Here is a 9,720-nt window from a genome sequence, read left to right on the forward strand (position 1 = left end):
CCCCATGGCCACATAAGCAGTGCCAACACAAAACTGGTTACAGGGACAAGTGGCAGGGAACTGAAGGAAAAGACAGGACAGTTCATCCCCAGATCTAGACCAACTCAACTACATCTGTACATATCCTCCTACAGAAAGTTCTCTACAGCCTCATGGTGTAAGTGAAAAAGACATTACAGACTCCTCTGGGTGGAAGCCAAAGCTGGTGACATTCACACCAGAATAATTAATCAAGCATTGTGATGTCTTCTTTTGCACAAGCATTATCGTCCATGAGATTAGATGACAGTCTAGGAGATTTCACTGCCTGATGTAAAGACTTTGTTGGGGGAAGCCCTGCAGTGTATGCTATGCTGAACAGCAGACCACGTGATCTGGATGTTTTTTTCTGTCCTCAAACCCTAGGAGGCAATGTGTTAAAAAACATTCAATCTGGTAATCGTCAAGCTGAAATTCTTCTTCCAGAAACAGAAACGTTATGGCATTTGTATACATAGACTCTTCCTCTAACATTTTCTAAAGAAATTGGACTGTTTGGGCCAGTTACCTACAGCTGAGTGCTCTTCAGCCTCTAACATGACACAAACAAGTCCAAGTGGATAAATATGCTAATAAAAACTAATAAAGCCATTGCTCTCACCTACAACAGATATTTGCCTTTACCCAGTGTTCTTGTAGTTTATGCAGCACTTTTCATGGTTTATGTAGACCACAAAATTTTGAAGAAATGTAAAACTTTTTAACTGGAAATAAGCTATTAGACAGTCTACTGTAAACAGCTAAATCTTTCCCATATTCCAACCATACCTTGAGACAGCAGATAAAGTGCAGACTGTGAAAGCAAACCCTGGAAATAAGTGGGTCAGAAGTCTAGTGGCGAAGTGCCAGTTTGTGGCTGTTTGGCTGCACAGAGCTTGCCAGAATACAAATGCTGCCCCTCTATTCAGACAAGGCACCAGCAGTAAGACCATGCTGGCTCAGGGACTACTGACCTACCTTGGTCATGGCCAGGAAGGAAACAAGGCAGAAGGGACAGCTGTGGTCAGGGCCATTGGGTCATCCTGGGGCCTGGGACCCAGCGGCCCACCCAGCTTGGTTCTGACTGCACAAGGGACCATGGCAGGAAGGGATTGCCATGGAGCACTTGTGAGTTACTGCAAGACTTCCTAGTGCTTGCAGCTTTCTGAAATACTCATGCCTTGAGCTGTCAGCTATAGGAAAATGTGGAAGTGACTTTTACAAGGTGGGGAAAATTAGGAGTGTTTGTACAAGACTAAAAATTTGGGAAAAAATGTATAATCTGGATCCTTTACTAAAAAAAACAAAAATACAAAACCAAACCAAACAAACAAAACAAACAAAAAAAAAGAGTCACATTCCTGGAACAGTCTCTGCCCTTTTAAAGGGAAAAAACTTTAACTTCAGGCTTCTAATAATCATGGACTTTGCTGTAATATGAGGAGAGAGATTGTCACTTAGCTATTTGGAAAATCTGAGTCAAAACCAAACTACATCCAAATCTACGGAAGTCTACATAGTTATGAATATATACTTTGCTAAAGGACCACTTAAAAATTGTGAGTGTGACCCTAAAGTTCTGCCACGACCAGAAAAACAGACAAAACTGAAGTAGCAACATTTTAGGTTATTTCAGTTAACTATGAAACCAAAAAGAAAGGTTGTTCCCATCACACCAGCACTGCATTCCCTCCTGAAGACAGTGGGAGAGGACTGGAGGAAAGGGCTTTTTCTTTCTTTTACTTTTTTTTTTGTTTTTAATAACAGCCTGCTCTTTAATAAATTAACTAATGTTCTGACTTTACCCCAAAATCACAAATTAAAAACATAGATCACGTGCTCTTTATCAATGGAGCTGTTCTCTTAACTACAGTCTTACCCTCTTTGGCTGAACTTCAGTAAATTAACACTTACTTAAATTTTAGTTTGAGAAAATTGTTAAGCTGCAAAAGCTAAGTCAGAGGCTATATGGAGCTGGGCATTCTAACCTTAGTGATGCTATGATTCCTATAAGCTCCTGTATGAACTTCTCTACCTTTTGTATTATGTTGAATTAAAAAGGATGATAAAATATTAACCCACATCTGTCCATCTCGCTAAGCAAGGTGTACTGCTAACATTGTCATTTCCCAGCAGCTAAACACTGAGCTTTTTTGAAGGAGAAAAAAAAGCACAAACATTTCTTTCAGCCAGATGATATCAAATAAAATCTAGAACAAACAAATGTCACCAAGGACTATACCTTTTCAGGGCAGGTTGGGTTTGCAAGCTAGGAGTAAGGTGTGAGTGTATTACTTGGATTATAGAGAAAAATATCTTTGATTTCTTTTGATACCAAGAAATTCCCCCAAAATGCATGAGGCTGCTCCCATTTTGTGTAAGGATTTTTCCTAGCTCTTATTTTCTCACAAGGAAATAGACTTGCTTCAAATCCCTGACTCACTGTTGCCAACAACTTCGATGGAAGTATCAAATGCTCCAGTGTGTGCTAAAAAACTTGTAGAGCAAGGAATGTCTAACAGAATTTAATTTTATTCCAGTTTGAACACAGTGGCGAGTGGAATGGGGAAGAAATGTGATAATTTGACCAACCATGGCTTTGACTGTCTCAGCAGTTGCGCTGTGTATTTCCAACAGACAACTTGCAATATTGGTATTACTACTTCAGCAGTCATACATAAGAGTTTTGTTTGGCAGCAGGGGAAAAACACATGCAGCTCATTTTAATGAAAAACAAAATTAGCATTCAGTTTCATAAAACTAAATGCTAGTACTTTCTAAATAAATAACACACTAGCACTAATATTTCAGTAAAACTATACTGAAGATTTCCTACAATAAAAAAAAACCAAAAACAACCCTGAGGCAAATCTGGTCTTCAGAAAATATTTTCCTACACATTTTGATCCATTTCTGCCAGCCAAAAGTGCAGAAGTCCCAAAAGCTCCATATTCACAACAAAAAGCTTCTCCAGCAAAGTTACCAACAGGTTTAAGATAAGCAGTCAAGAAGGGCTGGTATAACAAGGCTCAAAGCTGCTCTAGCTACACTTGGAAATGCTGCAGAAATTTGAAGTCTGTAAGTATTTTTAAGACATTCTAGTGCACCCATTTCCTTGAGTGGCCACTGTCGCAAAAGTCAGTGTGACTGCTTGCCTCCTCAGTCTACAGGGATTTAGTACAATTGGACTATATAGACAGTGCCAGGCATTAATTGCAGTATTCTGTTAGCCTTGTTTTCTAAGGAAATACAGCTCATACACTTCCATTGTCCATTTGAGTGAACATCTGTACCCCTTAACAACCTCTGACTTGATGGGTAACTTCAAATACAATCAAAAGAACCGAAAAACCTCACAGCTGTTACATTCTTACAAATTTGAATAACACTGCTGGCTGGGTAAAGGAAAGAAAGGAAAAAACATGTAGTTCACTGAGGGAGAAAGCTAAAATTCAGCCATAACCTTCAGCCTAACAGAAGGAGTGTGCCATCTTTTTCCATGTAAAAGCGAAATAAAATGGGTGGGGGTGAGCAGAGTAGTTGAAGCGGTAGTATATAGAAAATGAGACCTAAGTCTTCAGAAAGGCAGACTCAAAGTATTGTTCCTCACGGAACAATCTCCTTTCTTGTATTATTGCATGATAACAAAGCTCTCAAATACTATCTAGCTGTGAAACAAAAGAGTTAACTAAACTTCCTTCAGCTGGTTCCTCTGCATTATAACCATGCTAGCCAAGAAAAAACAGGCACTTCACACATGTGGATTATACTAACAATTCACTACTAATTTTCTATGAACCTGACCACAGGTTTGTAATAGTTTGCTAGAGATCACAGGGTAGCTAATGAGAATTTCTAGATGCATTTATCTCAAATCATGTATTAGCTATTAATGCTTCTTTCATTAAATGAGCACTATACTCCATGTTATTATTCTCTGGCTTCATAAAAAAAATCAACATTTTACTTCAGCATGACTCGGTGCCACTCAAATTACACTGCTTAATCACTATGTCTTCCTGAGGACTGACTGACCAGTACTACAAGAATTTTCTGTGATGCTTAAAAGGAAATTGTGCATTCTGAGCATTATACATTTCTGTTTTTCTTGCCACCAGTGTTACTAGAGATCCCTATTCACATAATTTTCTTTGCTCTGTGTTTCTGCATTACATATCAGTTTGGAGTCTTTGCTGAAGTTATGAATATGATACTGTGGAACAACATCTTTACCAAGAATAAAAAGGACAGCATAAACCACGCAACTGAGTCAATATTTAAAGAACAAAATTTAATTTGGTATACAACTTTTTCCTATGAGGATCTTTATTTTCAATGCTATACAAGGGAAAATAAGAATGAATAAGTGGCTCATTATCTACATGTATAAAAATATAGACATCCTAATCAAGCATAGGCAAAGTCACCCTTCATGATATGCATCACTGAAAAGACCTATGCCTTAACTTCAAATTAAAAGAAAGACTGCCTTCGTAGGGGGCTTAACAGCACTTATAAATGCTACTGCATTCCTCCATAAGTATGTGAACTGCGAACAACCACTACAAAATATATATGGGACTCCAGTATTGTGCCTTTAGATTTTTGTCCTTTTTCATGCCAACAAGTTAGCAGAGTCACCGTGTTTATCCGTTCTTTGAGCTTTCAATACAAGAGACCAGCAAAACTCAGTGACTTTGCCTTGGGCATTTTTCCTCTTAAAAAATTTACAGAGATTACTAAGTAATGTTTCAGAAAAATATCATTTTCTGTGGCAAACCACCAAATGACTACTACATTTATGGCACCATCATTTTTAGTCTACTGATGATACTGATAATGAGTTACAGTAAAAAAAGGGCCCCATTTTTTAACATTAATAACACTTAAAGTTTTTAGCACAAACACAAAGATCAAAAAAAATCACCTGTTTATATTACATCCATTTTTACTTAAAATATGAGAATTTTTGGGTCATCTGCCAGCAAATGGATAGGCAATCACTGATCAAAATACAGGCAATCTTTGTTTTAGAGATGCATTCAGCCACCTGGAAGTTTAGTTACAGTTCACATTCAAGCAAGTATGTCATCAATTTCAATTCTACAAGCTGATGATACTCATATTCAGTTTTTCCATAGAAACAGGTATAAGAAACCAGTAAAACATCACCATATTATGTACATAACGTAATGTGTAAATGCTCAGCTAGATATATTATGAAATCCTGTAGCGCTAAAATGATTAAAAAACTAAATGATTCATGTAAAATGTTTATATACTGTATATATATGTACACTAAATCACAAGGTCAATTTAAAACTGCCCCTATTCATAGCTCCTATGATGGATTTAGTAAGATACCAGATTCTTAAAAAAAGAAAGATATCTAGAGCGAATTTGAACACTTTACTGAAAACTGATTTTATACAAAATCTTAAAAAACGTACTTCAGAGTTAATTAACAGAAACTAGAAAAAGACAGTCGTTATTCTTGAGAATGGCACTGTAAAGACTTAGTAGCTGTGATCAATGTCCTTTCACTTGTGATATGAGTAAGTTAAGCACAAAGAAATCATCTCAGAGTAAGGCATAGGACAAATAGGCTTCACTCCCATCTTCAGGTGTATTGGCCTCTCACTGTATCTTATTGCTCATCTAATTTGGCAGATATACATTTCTTTGCTTTTAAAAATACTCCATAATACAACTATCTACAATTGGACAGTACCCAGTGCTTTCATATGCACATCTTCAATTTAATCATATCAATAAACAACCTTGCTAATATTAAAAAAAAAGCCATGGTGATGAAAATTTTTTTCAGTTTTATGCAGTTGTGCACACGCTTAATGAAAAACCAGGGGGTGAACACAGAGACTGAGCACTGAAACTTGATAGGAATGTAGCTATAGCTCTTTTCAAAGGAATTAAGGTTTAAAAAAAAAAACCTACTATGAAATTCTTTGGTTAGAATATAAATGCTAGCAGTATTTCTAAATTTAGAGTTAGAACAATTTATTATTCAAGAGTTTCAAAAACACAACTTCAAGCCTTTAATATGTACCACTAAATTCTTTGACACTTCAGATATATTTAGGCTATTTTTTCCTTGATGGTCTGAACAGACAATACAAATTCTTAAATCAAGTTTAGGTTTTTAAAGGAAAGTGCTTTTCCTTCAAGAACTTATTAAAAAGAGCTGCTCCATCTTCCCTACCATAAAACCTGCTGCTCAGATGATCTGTTCCAAAGCAGACTATGACTGCCTCCTCCAGGAGAGACTGTTAGACAGCAGTAACAAAATACAGCTCAAAAGGGGTAATTTCCCCTGAAGAAAGTTGGCATCATTCTTGTTTTTCTAAGGACAGGGCTTAATCCTTTCTAAGAAGCACTAAGTTTCTCTAGGAAGAGGAACATAGCAGTGTCAATGGTAGTACTGCCATGAAACTAAGAAGCTGGTTCTTTAAGAAGTGATTTTGTCATCAATTCTGTTGGCTTGAGAGTTTTACAGCACTAACATGACAAAAAATAATAAGCAGGGTGCTCTTGATTACATTTATAATGTACATCTGCATTAATTCAAGGTATGAGATTTCAGCTTCCCAGGAAGCAGGTCCTACTTTTACTCTGGCAAGCCTGGCTTCATCTCACTCCCATCATTTTGAAGGTGTTTAAGGAAATATGCATTGAGATTTCTGTGCATATTATAGACAGCAACTTCAAAAGAATTATAAGGACTTCAGACCATCCATGAAAGTTACAATTCACAAGCACTATAATTTTGCAAAGTGTCGTTGTTTTACCTCTCAATGGAATAAACACGTCTCTGAGGACACTTTATAGTTCAAACGGTTGGTTATCCAGCAAACTTGTCCTTTCACATCAGCCTTACATGCTCGCTGCACAGGCCCTGGTCCAGTTTAACAGCTTGGAGAGAGGAGTTCAGAGATACAGGGAGCAGAGAGGGGAGATGGAAGCAATCAGTCGTGAAGGGCCACATGCATGCCTCCTCCAGAATTACTCATCTCTACAGATAAAGTATGAGCCAGTGCAAACCCTTCAGAGTCAGGCATCACTTCTACGTGACAGTCCGTCACGGACAGACGTGACTTTGTTGGGGGGGGTTAAAATTGACCATTTTGGGTCTGCCCAACAAGGGTCTTGGGATGAGAAGAGGCAGCCATTTGTCATGCCATCTCCAACAGAGGTTGCTTTTGAGCAACTCAGATCAGTTTCTCAGCCCCTAATTGGACGGTTTTTAAAAAACACCCCACCCTGCCAGAGCTATACCTCAGCTCTGTGCGTGGTGAGGGGTAGGGACTGGGTACACCTGCACGCTTTCGTGGGACGGGTACATATCTACTCCCAGTATCTCTCTCCTTCCTCGCTACCAACACAGGTACTGGGAGATGCGGGAAGGAGGATGATAGTGCGAGCCGGGGTATGGTGACTGATTAGGGACATGGTGGCCAAGCAGGGACATTGCAGCCGAGGCACAATACAGTGACCTCCCGCCCCTAGGGCCGTCAGGAGGTGCTGCAAGAGGGGTGGGGGCTGCGCTGGAGCTGACTCGCCTTGCGCGTGAAGGCAGACACCGGGGTGAGGAAAGCACAGGGGGACACGGGCCCCCTCCACATCCTCCTTCTTCCGGCATGGGAGGGGACCTTGGGTGCGAGGGTGTGCAGGGGCCGCTGCCTTGTCCCCACGCCACGGGCTAGGCGGATGCTCAGTCCCGGCAGAAGACATACTCGGTGTAGCTGGTCCAGATCTTGTCATCGGCAGGACCACCCTGCTCGGGGGCGAAGGCGCAGGTGCCAGTGGAGGAGCAGGCGGCCATGCGGAAGCCGGCCTCGGAGAGTCGGTCGAAGGCTTGCTCGAGGAAGTTGAACTTGAGGTAGTAGCGGGCGGTGTAGCGCTCGGGAGGGCGGTCAGGGTCGCGGCTCTCGTTCAGCGTCTCCCCGAAGACCTCCTTGGCCAGGGCCGTCTTGCCGCAGACGGTGATGCGGGCCACCCGCCGGAACTTGGCGTCGGCCTGTGCCTCCCGCCCGATGGTGTAGGAGCCCCGGTAGCCGATAGTGATGTAGCCCGAGCGCCGCCCGCCCGCCCCGTCCAGCGACTGCGAGGGCGTGAGCAGCGGCCCGCCCGAGGGGCTGCGGCTGGCGGTGGGCGACGGGGCGGACGCCACGGCCCCGCCGCCTCCTTCCAGTGGCTCGGCCTCCAGGTAGCCGAGGAGCGGCGGCGGCGGCTCTTCGGCGCAGATGGAGCCGTCGCGGTGCAGGGCGGCGGGGCGGGCGGCGGCGGCCCGAGTCTGCGCCAGGCGGCGAGCCAGGTCGGGCAGCTGGAAGTACTCGGCCTCCCGCTGGAGGCGGCTGCGCTCAGGGAAGTGCTCGGGCAGCACCAGCTGCAGGTCCCGCAGGTAGTCCAGGATGTAGCGGAAGAGGAAGCCGTCGCGGTCGAGGAAGAAGCGGCCCTTGCTGTCCCGGGGCAGCTCGCTGGGCTGCTGCTGCGAGAACATGCGCCAGAGCAGCGAGTCGCGCACCGAGACCACGGTGCAGCGCCGCGTCACGTACACCTGCCCGCCCACGTTCAGCTCCACGATCTCCGGGAAGGACGACCAGCCGCCCGTGGCCGCTGCCACCGCCCCGCTCCCCGGCGCCCCGCTCCCCGCAGCCGGCGAAACGCCGCCGCCGTTGGGCAGCCCGCGGGCGCTGTCCGCCAGGGCCATACCGGAGGGAGCCCGCCGCCGGCGGGGAGCCCACGCCCTTCGTCCTCCTGCTCTTCCTCCGGCCGCCTGGGCTACGGCAGGGCCGTCGCCCTCGAGGGAGAGCGCAGCCCTCCGCTGCTGCCCGCCGGAGCCTCCCGCCCCGTCTGCCGCCGGAGCCGCTCTGCCGCTGCGTTCCCCGCTGCCAGACGAGCTTCTCCGTCGGGCTGCGAATAGAGAGCCCCGGCACCGGCAGCGGAGCCGTGTTTATGTATCGCGGCCGCACCTCGCGGGAGGCGTGGGAGGCTGGCGGGAGGCAGAGCCGAGCGCACGGGGAGGGGAAGGGGACGGCCCTGCATTGACGCAGGGTCCCCTGTTGTCGTCGTCCGTCCCCCCCCCCCGCACACACCCCTGCCCCGGGGCTCTTTCCCCGGTTGCGGGGGGACCCTTTCCGCGCACGGTGCGCGGCCGCCGGGCTTCCCTGGCCGTGGAGAAGCACCGCGGTGCACGGCCAGCGGAGATAAAACCTTGGGTGGGCCGCCTCCCTCCCTGCGTCCCCTGCCCCCCCCCCCCCGAGCTCGCTCCCCGGGTTCTCCGAGACGTCTTGTCTTTTCGCAGGCAAGAAAACCCCTCTGTTCGCCCTGAGTAGCTGGAGCGGGGAAGCGGCGGGACTGCTGGCCCGCTGAAGGAGCTGTGCTGTGCCCCTGCTAATCTTCCTAAGGCTTGTCCAAACCCTCGCCAAGTGAGACCCCCGATGAGGTAACTATGTACCCTCTGTCCTGTCGGCTTTGCAGGGGAAAACGCGAGCGTGCGTTGCTGCCCGCGCTCGCCTCACCCGGGTCCCCGGCCCGTTTCTGGCTTGCAGGACACCCGCATCACTACGCAGATCCTTAATGCCCATAAGGACTCCGTGAAAACCTCCCGCCGATCCGTATTCTCGGAGGGAGACTCGGCGGGTCGCAGCGTCGGATGGCACCAAGAGCGCCGTTCTAGGGGTG

General features: G+C 45.6%; 1 protein-coding gene across 1 annotated transcript; it reads right to left on the bottom strand.

Moving 5' to 3' along the window:
• Nucleotides 1-4,290: 4,290 nt before the first annotated feature.
• On the bottom strand, nt 4,291-8,965 carry KCTD12 (potassium channel tetramerization domain containing 12). Its single transcript, XM_027674569.1, has one exon. The coding sequence runs from the start codon at nt 8,744-8,746 to the stop codon at nt 7,748-7,750; it is 999 nt and encodes a 332-aa protein (XP_027530370.1). The 5' UTR covers nt 8,747-8,965; the 3' UTR covers nt 4,291-7,747.
• Nucleotides 8,966-9,720: the final 755 nt, after the last annotated feature.

Source organism: Neopelma chrysocephalum, unplaced genomic scaffold (genome assembly GCF_003984885.1).
Source record: "Neopelma chrysocephalum unplaced genomic scaffold, ASM398488v2 Primary Assembly neopelma1_25, whole genome shotgun sequence".
NCBI classification, from domain to species: domain Eukaryota; kingdom Metazoa; phylum Chordata; class Aves; order Passeriformes; family Pipridae; genus Neopelma; species Neopelma chrysocephalum.